Here is a 15,320-nt window from a genome sequence, read left to right as displayed (position 1 = left end):
GAAGCGTCTCTTTGGGTCCTTTCTGACTCGAGATACCCGGCCTGCTGGTGACTGTGAGAGCAGCTACGACAGCAGCATCCTCTTCCGCTCACCTCCTTACCCAGCGACTCTGGAGCCTCGACGCTCCCATTCTGAAAACTCAGGCAAGTTGGCGGGGCTTAACTATATTCAGAACTCCTTCCTCCACCCTCTCCTGGGCCCAAAGTTCCGGGTCTTTGTCGGGGGAGATATCCGACCTCCATAACTTGACTCCCGCGCAATTTATGGCAACACGCGAAGCAATACACGTTGAACAGACTCAGCCAGCCCTTTCTCGAGGGCTAGGCTGGACCGGACTATCCGACTAAAGTGAGCGTTGCCACTTTCAAACTTATCAATTCACATTGTCGTTCAAGATTGTAAGGTGGGCGCTTTCGTGCGCGTTCACGCTTTCACGCAGACCCATTAGACCAGCATACTCTCTGCAATTGGCAATTTAAACAAGAAGCACCGCACATCAAGATGAGCGAATCACCAAGATCAGACAAGTGCCAGACCAGGTACAGCACTCCTGCCCCGGAACTGGATGACCATCGATTCCAGGCCGAAGGACTGCCCAGGGTAGACACCATGGAGAGTCCAGTCCCGCAGAGCATGCCGGGGGCTCCCGGCCTGCCTGAAATTCAGCCAACTGCCAACAACCAGCCAATCCATGACGGGACCCCCAGATATAGAGATTTTGAGCATGCTGTTATGGACGACGATGAGGAAGCAGACATGGACAGACTTGGAGCCCGGAGGATTTCAGTTAACCCAATGGGCGCTCGATTGAACCCCAACGAGCTCCGCCGACCCTCCGTGACTTCCTCGCATACGTCAGTTTCGACCTCTCCTCCAAACTCCGTCGAGGCATTCGCCGAGCCCCGTCGACGTGAGCGGGCAAACACAATGGAGAGCCAGATGCCCGGAGAGCGTGAACTCCATCTCCATCGCACCATATCGGCGGCTTCGCATCATCGCAGGCCAACTTTCAGCAACGCCAGCGCCATTCGTCCTGGTAGCGTGGACCTCCGAGTCAACCCAACTGAAGAGGCAGATGTGTGTTTCGCACCACCGGCATTCGAAGAGCCAGGTCGTACACCTATTATTGACTACGAGGAACTTGAAGAATTCGTCGCTCTGAGCAACAAAGCCAACAAGGAAAATCGCTCAGCTCAGCGTGCAACCCAGCGCAAGCATAGCATGAGCTCTCAGAGCAAACATCTCCACAACTTCCCGGGCCTCCGCACGGGAGACAGCAAGGTCGACGTTCCTAACATCGTAATGACACCATGCTCTACCGAGAAGTCAAACGAGACCGTCCAGCTGGCCGGAGAAGATCTAGGCAAATTTGACTCGGACGAACCGGTGGGCGAAAAGAGCGGCCTTGAAGCCCTGAAAAATGCCAACGACCCGCACCGCTTCAGCTTCTTCTCCTCTGAGTTTGAAAGCACCGTCCATGCCGCTGAGATCGGAGACCTTGTGCTTCCCGGTGACTCGTTCCGTGATCTCTTCCAGCTTAGCCCTGATGGAGGAGTTTGGTGGCTTGACGTCGTTAATGCGACCAGCGAAGAGATTGGTGCTATTTCTCGCGCTTTCTCCATCCATCCTTTGACGGCCGAAGATATCATGACCCAGGAAGCGCGTGAGAAGGTCGAGCTGTTCCGCCAGTATTACTTTGTCTGTTTCCGTACCTTCTATCAGATGGATAAAGCCAGCGAAGAATATCTAGAGCCAGTCAACTTATACATGGTGGTGTTCCGGGAGGGCGTTATTTCGTTCAGCTTCGTGGACAATCCTCATGCCGCTAATGTGAGGAAGCGAATTGGAAAGCTACGTGAATATGTGTCTTTGAGCAGTGATTGGATTTGCTATGCCATGATGTAAGTCCACAATAACACTTTCGTTGACTTTGTGTACATATAACTAACCGTCTTCCAACAGTGACGACATTGTCGACAGCTTCGGCCCTGTGATTCGCGAAATCGAAGTCGAATCCGAAGCTATTGAGGATCACGTCTACGTCGCCCGCCTCGAGGACTTCAACCTCTTCCTCCCGCAGATCGGCGGCCTGCGTAAGAAAGTAATGAGTCTTATGCGTCTCCTCGGCGGGAAGGCAGATGTTATCAAGGGGTTCGCCAAACGCTGCAACGAGCAATACTCGGTCACCCCTCGCGGCGATATCGGGCTGTACCTGGGTGATATTCAAGACCACGTTGTGACCATGATGTCGAGCTTGGGCCATTTTGAAAAGATGCTCAGTCGCTCACATGGTAACTATCTAGCCCAGGTGAACGTGACAAACATCATGGTGGGCAATAGAGTGAACGAGGTGCTGAGTAAGATCACTTTCCTGGCGAGTATCCTTGTTCCAATGAACTTGATCTGTGGTCTTTTCGGAATGAACGTCCGTATCCCTGGCCAGCACACCGATAACCTCCACTGGTTCTTCGGTATTGTGGGGGTTATCGTTCTGATCTCCATTGTCAGCCTGACCTTCGCGCGTCGGTACAAACTCCTGTGAGGAACCTGTTTAAGGTTGCCATGGATATCGGCGGACATGCCTTATGAATTTTTTTTTCTGATTTTCATTCGACCCTTCGTCCAGTTTTCTTTGTTAATACATTGCAGTTCGTTGTTGATATTGAGTTTTGGGTTTTAACTGTTTATTTTTGGATTTAAGTAATCAAGGCGATATTGGCTTCATCGACTTTCTTTTAATCATTCTTGACTACCTGCCCTGTAATTATATTAAACCGTACGGAGTACTTAATCGCAACCAATTCACCTTTTGATATCGACGTTTATTTTTAGCCTCGACGATAGGTTACGTAATCCCGCGATTCATTACTTAGGGGAGCAACGAGCAACCCAGCTAAGAACAGGCGTCGGGATAGTTGGAATCAAACTTGAACGCAACCACGACATGAGACGGAATAGATATAATGATAAACGCCAGGAGAATAATACGCTCTTCCATCACTCGTTTTCTCTTTAATCTATCTGAGGGATACTCCGCTGCCTCGATGATTAGTTCTGCCTTGGTTCCAGATACTCGGTGATAAGACGGCCGCCTCGTTCAAAGAACCAACCCAACTCCTCCCTTCGTTCGCCCACTATATCCTTATATCGGCGTGCAGATGCCTTGGCCGAAGCTCACTCCTCTTCAGTCCCGCTTTGCTGCCTCCCTTGCCGCCACTCTCCTTCTCGTCATCCTCTACTTTGTCCTCTCCAGCCCACACCTCGCATACGCGGCCGACGTTGATGCTGTGATATTAGAGCGGTATGGCTCTCCAGATGCGCCGATAGCAGATACCCATGGCCAGCTATCTGATCTAGTGGGTGAAGATGCGCTGGTTGCTGAAGACGGGGTTGATATTGAGGAGAGGGCAGCACCGGGGACAGAGGCTCTAGCAAACAATGTTGCGAAATTGAAGAATATAAAGATTGGTGAAACGCAGTATTGGGTCTTCCCGAAGGAAGCGTTGCGTGGCCCCAAGTCACCGGCAACGCTCGGTCTTCCATCAGACATTGGTCTTGTCACTGGTATCGAGTCAAGACACTCGGAGGAATCTCCTGACCTAGAGGGTCGAGATAGCAACCTATCGCGCCGCACTACAGCCGTATACATCACAGCGAATACCTGCCTCCAACCAGGCCTCAACACAACCCGTGAAGCTAAGGATGCTGGTCCCCCTCAGCTGGAACTGTACGTGTCCACCAGCAAATCGGTTGACAGACCTGGTCCACATACCAAGGAGGGATCTGGCGTTATTCACAAACCGTTTGATGGCGGTTATGTTAACGTAAATCCAACCGCAGACGGAGACGTATATATCTCCGTTTCCGCACCAAACAACACCCGATATGCGGGGATATATAACTACGAATTGGCAGCTTCTATTGACGCCCCTTTCCACGGCCTTGATAACACTACGTCTTTTCTTTACTTTGTCGATGGAGATAGCGATGCCGCGCTACTGCAGACGAACGATACCACCAATGCAGAGCCTGACTCTGAAGTATATAAGCAATGGCTGGCCTTGAACCCACCGCCATTTACATTATTCGCGCACAACATGAACGACTCCGCAATTGTTGGACTTCAACATTCATTCTGCGGGTTACAGAACAATGCACAAATCAGCAACAAACAGAAAAGCCTCGACGTTGGTATGACGAGTCGAGGCATGGACCGGAAACCCAAGGAGCAGATCTATGCTAAGGGCCTCAACAGCAGCTCTATTTATTATGGATTTTTAGCCATGGAAGGAAATTCCACGGCTTCTGGAGATAAAGTGGTTGGAGGTGGTGGAAAGGTGTGGAAGGCAATGAACTTCACAACCAAGAGGGGTGAGTTAGAACCCAGAGACTCGAGCTACTGGCCTCCTGCTAATATATCTCATTAAAGAAAACAACTGCGCCATTGTATATAACTTGAAATTCTGCTCCGAAGTCGCCTATGCAGTGCCTTCAAACCCAAGTCTCAATGTCACCCAACTTAGCGAGATTTACGACACGCAAGCCGCGAAAGCATTTGAGAATTTCACCTACTCCCTTCAGCAAATACCTTGCGATGCCCCATCAACAGAACAGTACTCTCTCGCAACGAACTGCTCAAAATGCAAAAACGCATATAAACAATGGCTTTGCGCCGTTACGATACCCAGGTGTCAAGATTACTCGAGTGATCTAACGTTTCTTCGCCCAAGAAACACTGGGCAAATGTTTATCAACGGGACTATGCTACCAGATGAGGACGTGAATCGACAAAGAGTCTTAACGAACTCTTCTCGAAATTCCCTCATTGATACCCTGATCAAACCCGGGCCATACAAAGAGGTTCTACCCTGCCAGGACCTATGTCACGTCTTGGTCCAGAGCTGCCCTGCGTCATTTGGATTCGGATGCCCGACGGGTCCATGGTTTAACGACTCTTATGGAACACGAAGTCCCAATGGCGATATTACGTGCAGTTACCTCGGAGCCGCGTACTTCCTAAACTCGGCCTGGAAGTCTGTGGATGGGATGAAAGTCATCTTTACCTTTACTATTACGTTTTGGGCAGTCGTTTGGGGTATCGTTCACTGGGACTGATCTGAAACGGCCATACCGACAACCGATCGTATAATTTCGGCACCAGATCTCAAACAAAGCCAAGTATAGTGGACAGCCCCCATAGTTCATCAAAATGAAACGTTAGTTTGGCCTTCGACCCATGTACGGTCCAGACTCCATCGTGGACTGGTGATCAATGGGCGATTGAACCTCACGTGATAAGAACTTCTAGTCAGTGCTCGACGCCGAAGACAAATCACAGAACGACTCTCTATTGCCACAGTATAACCCTAGTTGTGAGGGCTAGGGATCTCGATAGCTGCAAGATACAAGACACAAGACGGCAGATCCAGTTTCAGGTCTTCGTGCATATACGGTCTTGTTCCTGGAGAAAGATTGCTTCACGAGGTCCAGCATATTCTCTAGGCGAGGTCATACCAAATTTATTAGAAAGGAGGATACGGGTCTTCTGTCGAGACGTTGGAGGTATTTTGGACCGGTTTTTGGGTAGCCATGGGTTTCGAATTTTTGGTGAAAATGGAAGCAAGGCGCAGGGCGTTATTTTTTGACTGTACGGAGTACTATCATTGTACCTTCTATGCCACACCAAGTAGAATGTATTCAGGCTTATGACTGAATCAGTTAATGATTGAGTGTGAGAAATGTCTAAAAATAATTAGACTCATTAGTCTATAGTAGTCGTAATATTTATACAAAGGTTCGTTACTGGGCAGAGCGCCTCAGCACAGTCTATTTAGCCCTCTTCGGGGTAGGCGTCCACATATTCTTTCTGCCGGTTGGTGTACCCGCCGTCACAGCTCTTCTCGGAGTACTATTACCTACTTGAGCCCAAAGCCTTTGGGCGGCAGGGGTCAGGGCTGCTTTGCTCATCGCAGGAGTTTTGGACCTGGACGATCTATCGCCCGATTTCCCAAAGGCGATAACCGGGCTACTAGGGAACATCGGAACAGGGGTTCGCGTCTCGTTCATCGCCTTTTCGGTTCTGTTATTCTTCGCCACCCGTTCCACCATACGGTGAAGCAGCAACTCTCGCCTTCCGCTTTCTTTGAGCTTAAAGGGATTTGGTGTAGATCCGGATGTTTGGCTTTCAAGAAGTTTGAGGTGATAAGCCTCTTCATCCTCGTCGATATGCCCTGTTGGCGGTTCGGGTTCGTCTTCGTCGACAAAGGCGTATCCGTTTACGCGAGGAGTTTCACCGCCAGTGAACCCCGGCTCAGAATCCGTAGGTCGTGGTCGTCCAGCTATTGCGTCACGAACCGCCGATAAGGAAGGAGATGGCGGGACTGCCGATTGTCGATCCGCGTCTGTATGTTCAATTGAAGGTCTGAGGCGGGTATTATGGTATATAACTTGCTTCTCTCCCATTCTGGACGTGGCCTCTCGCTTCTGCTGAACGGATTCAACCTCATCCTCCACGGATGAAGGGATGAACATGAAAGAATTCTCGGGTTTCGACTTCCATCCATCCGGCCTTGCTGGACGTTCGTCCGCCACGACCCTTGTATCGGATAATTTCAAAAGCTGCTTCTCTTTACTTCCATCCGGCGCAGCCCGAGCTTCTAGTCTTTTTGCTTCCCGCTTTTTATGTACTAACTCTCTAGCGGATGGGATCTTATTCCCACTCCATAGCCATGCGTATTTCTCTCTTCTCTTTGTATTCTGTTTATCGAGCACCTTGTTAAACGATTCGTTGTCTTCGCTTGTGTATTTTTGTTGAAAGGCACCCAGCCCCATATTTCTAATCTTCGACGAGACTCCTCCGTTCACCGAGCTTGTCGCAACGGAACCCACAGTACCGGGCGTGGCACAAGACACCGGGGTATCTCCCTTCCAGCCTCTGGGCGTGTTCTTATTCGTAACTGGCGTACGGCCGGGAGTAGCCATATTGGACACACTGGGAGCCCTCTCGCGGTCTGGCGTCATGGATGTCCCAGCATACCTTCTCTGCGATCCTGGTGTCATTACTTGCGCCATCCTTCTTCCCGCGGTGGCAATCCATTCCTTGTCCTTCGATTCGAGAGCATCGAGATAATCCTGTTGAGCTTGAGTTTCCAGTAAGCCGGGGAAAAAGTCTCGGGCGACAATATGTGACAAGGCATCGGTGTAATCGTCTTCGTCAAGGGCTACCGGTGGTCGTTTGATGCGTTTGCAGGGTGGCGGAGGAGGCATCAGTTGCGTGTCCGATGACCGCTTTGCAACCGCCTGTGATGATGGAGTGGCCATGGTTGCGTTGCTGAGACTCTTATGTGTCTTCCGCTAGTCGTCGACGCCTCGAGATCGAAGGGAGGGGAGAGGTGAGATAGATATCATGCAACGAGGCTTCAAAAGATCAACCTTTGGAACTATGACGGCAATTCACCCACGTGACTAAAATAACGGAAAATAGTAAATGCGCAAAGTTGACTTAAAGTTATTAATCAGCGTTTTAAGCTTTACCGTTAAGCTTTCAAAGTTATGCTTAATGAAATATTTGGAACGAGGTTTGTTTTGATGATATTCGATGTTTTTATTTAGCTGTAACGAAATATCTCCTTGATACTCAAAAAAAAAAAAAAAAGTGAATTAGCCTATTCACTAAATGAGTGGCACGCCCCCCCAAGAATACAAATTAGCAAGACTTGCCACCACCATTCATAGCTTCCACGGCCAGAATAATGCTCACGGGCTCCCCCATTATGATACCAGCCAACCCAGCAAATCCGTTCCCCCGAACCGAATAACAATGAATTGAACCACAAAATAAAATGCCAAGCGATGGTTGAAAACGAAAAAACAGGTGATAAAAGCAAGGATTTTTGCGCACCGTCCAAAGTCTAATGAATACCCTGGGTGAATTAAAACAAAAAAGGAAAAAGAAAAAAAAAGCGGATGACAAGACGCGTGTTTGCAATATGCTGGACAAAAGGAGAAGTTGGTACAAATAAAAGATTTTGCTCGTATGCTCGAAATGACAATAAGATCAATCAATCAATGAATGAACAATGATAAGACGAATGGAAAATCATAGTTAAATGCCAGCCCGTAGGGCCGGAGGGAGATTAGAATATAAATCGTATGCCTGCGAATCTTGCTCATTATCGAAAAGAAAAAAGGGTTTGTGTAAGAGAGTTTGGAAGAAGGGAGAGTTGCCAGCACGTATATGCATGATCATAAGGGTCGTTGAATGGGTCTAGGAAAGGGTATAAAAATCACGTCTATAGCGAGGGGGACGAGAGTCGAATAGAAAGGTACTTTCTGTACCAGTGTTTTAGCTGACTCGTGGCGCTGGTGCTCCAGCAACCGGGAACAGCGAGTATGAAGGCCGGTTCTTACGAACGCCTCCACGAGTTAAAGTTGAAGAGCGCTTTCGTGTTGCCCTGGCGCCTGGACAGTCAGAGGATTCTAAAACTGACGCGGACTTGGAGCGATCGTGCATTGGGATGGATGGGATTGCAGTAGGATCGATGCCAGAGACAGATGCGAATGGCATGCGATGCACGCCTTCACGGCCAAATGGGAGAGATCGCGAGTAAACTGGAGAAGCAGAAGGGCGTGGCATCACTGGCTTATCCGCCAATGGGCTGCTTGGTGCCTCACGATCAACCATCTCACGGCTGCAGTTCGGACTATGGATGAGGTCTGGAACGCTGTTGGTGGAGGTGGAAGAGCGATGTTTACGCACAATCGAGGCAGCGCGAGACAACATCATACTTTCCTGCGAGTTGCACTTGCTTAGAGTGGAGGAGCCGGTTCGAGAGTAGGCGGGCTCATCGATATGGTATTCATCGTCTTCATGGATATCTGAAATCACGTGTGTGTATACTGAGTCATGTGACACGTGTTCAAAGTGTGTCTCCAAAACTTGGATTTCGCTGGTCCTGGGCTTTTTATCAACAGAGTCGTTGGTCGGCGGGAAGATTCCGAACGAGTGGTTGAAGATGGCTGGGCTGGCGGTCTCGCTATCGGCCCTGGTTGATGCCGATAATCCGGATGAGGGTTGAAGCTCTGGCGTTGTCTGGCCAGACTTGCTTGTGTCCAAGGGGTGAAGGTAAAACGAGCCAGAGTCAGTCTTGAAACGGCCTGAATTGTCGCCTTCATCGTGGGGAGAGTATTTGCAGTCCCTCTGTTCTTCTGCGGAGCTACGGTGCCAGTCGAAATTCGAATTTGATTCGGCGGCATGCTCGTAGCAATAGTCGATATCGGCCTCCCAGGACGCATTGGAAGCATGCATTCCAACTGCCTCGGCAGGACTGTTGGGGCCAGCTGGTAGTGGAGAATTGCCTTGTCGATGGGAAGGAATGACGGGAGAGTGCATATCTTCATAGTCGAAGCGTGTTTCTTGGAGGGGGGCCAGCAAAATTGTTGGCTTTTTCGATTCAGAGCGAGCCTCGGGTTCAGGTTCGGATTGGTAGGGAGTTGGGTCGAAAGCTATGACATGGCTACTGCGGACGGAGGAGTTCTCATCCTCTTCAGGAACGCCGTCTAAACGGATAAGCGGCGATGGCTTGGTAGACGATGCGTTATGCTCATCGGGGCTAAATGCACGACCTATTTCTTCAGCCGGTTCTGCGACAGGCTCCGGTTCCAACGGCGACACCGCATACCCAACAGCATCTTCGACCGGGGCGTCCTCTACCGGAGACAGGGACAGACCGTTCAATCCCATGAGTCCATCGACAGAGTTGTTTGCACGGCGGGCGTATTCGGGGTTTGTTGCCATCCTCGAAGACCTCCTCGGCGGAGGTATCATGGTAGGAGCGAATGGTTGCCGTACGATCCTAGAAACAGGTCGAGAGAAGTTCTCAACTGAATGTGATGTTCTCCTGAGTGGCCTGCTCTCGGGGGAGACGTGGATCGTCGAGATCGGTGAACCTGGAGGGCTACGGGTAAAAAGGGACGGGGCATCGGGGGCGAGGGTATCGAGGCTCCAGTCTGATTCCTCTTCGGCGGTATAAGGTCGATATGAAAGGTTCTGAGCGTGTATACCCTTCAGCTCAGAGTTCGGTCGTTGGGAAGCGCGGATAATAGAGAATTCTGTGGCGAGGTCGTGCGGATGAGTGAGCTCAATAGGTGGTAATTGCCCACGGCTGGTGTGAGTAATATGTTGAAAATGAAAGGGCTCCGAGATACTGCTTTTGAGAGTTGCATCTGCATATATCATCGTTAACAAAAGGAGCCAAAAAAGAAAGACAAAGCATGTGGTGTGAACATACGTGCGTCACTGTTTCTCTGTCGATGCATACGACGGAGGACGGCTGGCCGCTCCCGCTTACTCTTCTGTTTCTCTCTCTCCTTCTCCTTCTCGCCATACCAGACTTGGTCGCTCGACATTTCGTCCTCTTCGTCCACGGTGAGTGTGTCTGAAAGGTTAAACTTGCTTCCCTGGCGTCTGAGGATGCGATTGCCGCGCGAGAAGAACGACTTGCCCGAGCTCTCCTCCTTCTCTAGTGGGAGGACGAAATCAAACGCACCCTTGCTACCGTCGTGGGAGGAACGTTTCGAAGATTGCTCGCCAGAAGATGTCATAGATGAGGCAGGGGATATACTCGAGGAAGTGTTCGAGTTTCCAGTATTACTGCGGGAACGCAGGCCAAGAACAGACAGACGTTTTGGACTTTGCGTGCCGACGTTGTTGCGAGTGCGTGATGGACTCCCTGATCGGCTTGTGGAGGTTGACATGAAAGGTAGCTCCCGCAAGATCTGCTCATGATACCATTGGGAAGTTGAGGGCTGTGACGAGGTCTGGGGTCGAGGGAGTAAAGCAGGAGACGACGAGGACGAGGATGTATACTGTTCAAAAAACGACATGGCGACTGGCCCACAGATAGGCAATGGGATATATTATCAAGTTAAAGTTCCAGGGAGGACGGTGGGCGATAACGGAGACTGAGGGAGGAAGACCTGAGGCCAAGGGGACATGCGTCTATCTCCACATACGCCCACGCGAAGGGCCAGGGGAGTATGTAAAATATAAAAAAAAATGAAAAAAATGAAAAAAAATTGGTCGGAGGGATAGTCCTTGTTTGGTGTGGTGTGCTTTTTGCCTGGGCAGCCGGGATTATGCCTCACCAGGAGCAGCAGTAGCAGCCAGAAGCAGGGGGTTTGAGAAGGCTAGCGAGGCACCATAGAAAAGCACTGGCAGTTGGAGTTGATGCTATATTGGTAAACTGGAGCTTGGTCAAAGCAAACCTCGCACCCACGATCTTAATTGAGACGGATAAAGCCAGCGTCTCGGTTTCTGTAAGATGAGTCGTAGTAAAAGGAAGGGCGAGAAAATGAACGAGCTAGAAATGCAAACAACCAGTGTATGAGCAAGCGACCCAAAAGTAGGCACCCTGTGAGAAGTTAAAAAGGTCACGTAACCCTCTTTGACAGGGAAGTATCGTTGGGAACTCTGTAGTGACCAAGTGTCGATTAGATATCAGGCTGGTGGGATGGAAATCCTTGATGCAGCAGCAGCAGAGAGAGAGGCAGTAGGACGGACCGGGGACAGAGCAGGGAAGACGGACAGATATGTGGCCCATTGCGGAGGAGGCCATACAATTAATAGGAAACCGAGCAAAAGAGACGACGCTCAAGGCGCTGCGTGTGATGGAGTCCCTCGTCTAGTCTGGCTGGGGCGGAGTTATCAAGACGAGCAGATCCCACCTGCAGGAACGGGAACCATGGGAGGTGACTTTGGGCCCTTGTAACCTAACAGCTTGCGTACTTACCAGGTACCAGTCCACAGCAGGGGACGAGCGAGATGGTCTGTCTCATTGGCCGCGATCGTTACCCGGTTAATCCTCCGTATATATGCCCTGTATACACTAGCAACATCCCAGGTCATGTTGTTATTAATATATGCCTCTGTTTTCTTTTTCCCACCGCTTGGAAAACGCCCTGTCTAGGCCAGTAGCCGACCGAGTATAACACACCCTTTACACCCTTTTGCCGGAGTGATTGTGAGGATTTCAGATGTGCTGATCATCCAGCTTTGTACGATATCAATCCGTATCGTGTCCCCCTTTTCCACGTCAATTGAGGCAAATTCTCGAGTTGCGTGTCTATGAGGGAAAAGACACATGAAACGCCATGGTGTTGTTTTTTCTTTTGCTTTTTTTTGTTTTTTCCTGCTCTGTAATTTTTTACGGTTGGTGTGCCAGCCGTTTCAGCATCTTGTCTTCATCGAAACCGAGAAAAGTCAACCATAAAAATAAAAAAGATTAATCGTCCAACGGCAAAGGAAAAGAGGCGTTTGAGCCGTCCGTATAATAGCTGAATCCCGCCAATCATGGCCGTCTCGCCTTTCCGCTTTCTTCTCATTCCCATTTGTGCGATGCAACAAGCAGCTCGAGGAGCATACAATGCAGCGAATGCACGAAAGATGCAACGCTACTGCAGATGGCATAACACCAGGCCAAGGGAGGCGGTCGACCAGGGCCAGGGTGTCGTAGGTGTAGGTGTAGAGAGAGAGAGAGAGAGAGAGAGAGAGAGAGAGAGAGACGTACGTCGTCAGTCGCTTGTCAACGCCGACGACGAATCCACCGCTTAGTCCTCCATAGCAGCGTCTGTAATCTCTGTTTTCGTCGCTTCTGACGCCTAAGCAGTCCACGCTCGTTCGATGTTTCTCGTCCACTGGTAAAGGGGCGTCGGCCGATAAACTTCAGCCAGAAACAACGGCGCAAGGGACGACCCATCGGCCTATGCCAGTAGCAGCAAAGCGTCCGGCCACAGGCAGCATCATTGGTGGTTTTGGGGCGAGCATCCAACACTCCGGGATTGTCTGCCGTCTCGTCTTTCAGGGGGCGCGAGCTCGCCTCATTGGGTGTCCATGCGAACCGCGGCCGCGACAGCTTGGGCACCGAGAGCAGAAAACGGCCGAGCAAGAAGCAGGTGGAACCGGCTGTCTCTACGGAGTATACAGGTGGATGAGACTGTATAGGTGGTGGATGAGACTGAGTGCGAGTGCGAGTGCGAGTGTGATGGCTGACGGGATCGCCATAACTATCGCCATATGGACGGGCTTCAGGCTGCGAGGGCGTCGCGCAAACGCATGATATCTACATGGACACTGCATGAATGTCTGTATTGTGCCGTGCCTAAACGCCTTCTTGACTGCTTGACTAGCATCTACTGGCATCGACTGCATCTGACAGCAAGGGAGACGACACATCGCCGACTACCTGCACGCCACAGTCACGACGCGGGAGCCTATATGTGACAGTTATATAGTACGGCATCCCTAAGATCTAGTCGATCTACCAGCTCTAGAGTACGGAGCATACAATCCAGCACGGGGTATATATCTAGTACGGAGTACATATCTGGTACGGAGAATGTCAAGATATGGCATCAAGATGCTACGATACACTCTGGTTTCACGGCGGAGAATAAACGGCGCCTGGAGAGAGGTTGCTTTTTCGACTATCCATGAAACAACAAGAGAATGGCTTGACAAGCCTGACCCGACAAGAGCTTAGGGCCATGTCAGATACAACGCATCGCAAAGCATAATTCCGCCCTGCAAATAGTGCAGAGAGACTATGCTTACGCGCAGGGAGCTTTACGAGGCCTCCAAGGACACCCCCAGAAAAGCCGATATAAGCTACAGGACGTATTTAATGACTTGCGTGATCTTTAACAGCAGAGTCATTATATATCCACTTCCCCGTCCCCGATTGTACCGGCGATCTCTCTGGTCGGGGGTTAAAGACTTCCTATTACGTTTCCCACGGCGATCCAACGACCATATCCATACTTATATCACCCTCTCTTATCGCCCATCACCAACTCTCATCCATGGTAGCGACCTGAGCCTGTATGGGTAACGACCGGAGATCCTCCAGTTACTCCGTATATATCTCCCTAGTGGCGAACCTTCGCCATCGAATGAACCATTCTTTGCTCTGCAAGGACTAAGCATAGACACATGGTTGACCCCCTTTTCTGACAGGACAGCGAATAGCACCGATCGGCATGGCATGGCTTGCATCTCGCGCGTATTCCGTGCAACCACGAACTCCCATGCAGGGATGCCGCATGTCAGACCATGGGCGCGCACCCATATTTTAAGACTCCGTAGAGGAGCGCCCATCTCCATCGTTCAACTCGGTTCATCTAGATGGAGAAATGTGTTATCCCCCATGTGATTATGCAAATCCATAGCTTCACGACTATCCGACGGAAAGCACATGAATCAAGACACAAGACACATGCAAAGGGAGCTGACTCTACGGAGAAACCGGCACGAACTCGATCTCATCGACCGTTGAGCTATTCAAGCCACTGCAAGCCATCCTGCAGCAGATCTCAAACAGCAAAGCTACACACTCCAGTATTTAAGACCGTCGGAAACGCAGAGCTGGTATCCGTCGTTACCTTGGCTCCTGTTCCGCTCTTATGGACTAGTAAGGCGGAATCCTTCGGGGTGCATATACATATAAAAAGCAAGCAGAGCAGCAGTAGCACCCAGCAACAAAAGACATTGTTTCTAGAAGAGGCCTATGAGTAAGGCCCAAACGCGGCCAGTCAGACGTATCAGACGTATCAGACGCCACACGAGCGTAGCATAAACGACAGCGTTTCTGCGTCTCCTCTGGATAAGGCAGAGTCGAGTTGTGCATATCAACTTCCAACGGGCGACCTGGCGGCCACCTTCAACCTCTTACCGCTTGCCCAGGTCTACACGTGTGACGGCCTGCTGTCAGTGGTCCGGACAGCCTTGCGCTTTTCCTTTCCCGCCGCCGGCCCGTCCTGCTGCGTAGGTTGGTATACGTAAGTTGGTATGGGGGGAGGGGAGTCGCTACTTTTAAGCATCGTGTTCATGCGTGTTCCAGCGGCTATCACGCTTGCAGGAATTTATCGCCCACCCTGTAGCACATTCGTTTCATATATATTCATGGACTGGATATCATGTATACGTCTCCAGCTCGGCCCCTTTGCCGAAGTGGTCCTCTCTCTCGCGCCGAATCTTCCGAACACTTGAGGCCGGACTATATATTTGGATCGGCCGTACGGAGGGAGTATGTGCTGAATAGTCGACGATCGTCGCGGGTTGACAGTGCACATGGTATCAGGCTCTGTGTTTTGTGTAAGGACGAGCTTTGCCTTGCAGAAGATCAGCGAAAAGCCTTACATATATTGATGCTAAACTCCCCATCACACCCAGCTAACACCGGCTGACAACAGGGCCCGTCCTGGCAGGCAGAGTAGCCATCCTCAGGATCAACCAAGACGTCCAATGCAGGCGAAAGACCATTGCC

General features: G+C 50.5%; 4 protein-coding genes across 4 annotated transcripts; 2 read left to right on the top strand and 2 right to left on the bottom strand.

Annotated features, from left to right (window-relative positions):
* Positions 1 to 501: 501 nt before the first annotated feature.
* Positions 502 to 2,542, top strand: GIQ15_06774 (magnesium transporter ALR1; the record flags this gene model as incomplete). Its single annotated transcript, XM_033554191.1, has 2 exons — positions 502 to 1,855; positions 2,010 to 2,542. 2 exons carry the CDS (start codon positions 502 to 504, stop codon positions 2,540 to 2,542), a joined length of 1,887 nt encoding a protein of 628 aa, XP_033403706.1.
* Positions 2,543 to 3,158: 616 nt separating this feature from the next.
* On the top strand, positions 3,159 to 5,115 carry GIQ15_06773 (calcium influx-promoting protein ehs1; the record flags this gene model as incomplete). Its single annotated transcript, XM_033554190.1, has 2 exons — positions 3,159 to 4,371; positions 4,430 to 5,115. The coding sequence occupies 2 exons, from the start codon at positions 3,159 to 3,161 to the stop codon at positions 5,113 to 5,115; spliced, it is 1,899 nt and encodes a 632-aa protein (XP_033403705.1).
* A 711-nt stretch (positions 5,116 to 5,826) lies between these two features.
* On the bottom strand, positions 5,827 to 7,320 carry GIQ15_06772 (uncharacterized protein; the record flags this gene model as incomplete). Its single annotated transcript, XM_033554189.1, has 1 exon — positions 5,827 to 7,320. One exon carries the CDS (start codon positions 7,318 to 7,320, stop codon positions 5,827 to 5,829), a length of 1,494 nt encoding a protein of 497 aa, XP_033403704.1.
* A 1,024-nt stretch (positions 7,321 to 8,344) lies between these two features.
* GIQ15_06771 (uncharacterized protein) lies at positions 8,345 to 10,884 on the bottom strand (the record flags this gene model as incomplete). The annotated part of the gene is made up of 2 exons (XM_033554188.1): positions 8,345 to 10,224; positions 10,290 to 10,884. The coding sequence occupies 2 exons, from the start codon at positions 10,882 to 10,884 to the stop codon at positions 8,345 to 8,347; spliced, it is 2,475 nt and encodes an 824-aa protein (XP_033403703.1).
* Positions 10,885 to 15,320: the final 4,436 nt, after the last annotated feature.

Source organism: Arthroderma uncinatum, assembly GCF_011692745.1.
Source record: "Arthroderma uncinatum strain CBS 119779 chromosome Unknown scaffold5, whole genome shotgun sequence".
In the NCBI taxonomy this organism is placed as follows: Eukaryota; Fungi; Ascomycota; class Eurotiomycetes; order Onygenales; family Arthrodermataceae; genus Arthroderma; species Arthroderma uncinatum.
Note: the sequence above shows the minus strand (reverse complement) of the source record. Positions and strands in the feature narration are given on the sequence as shown.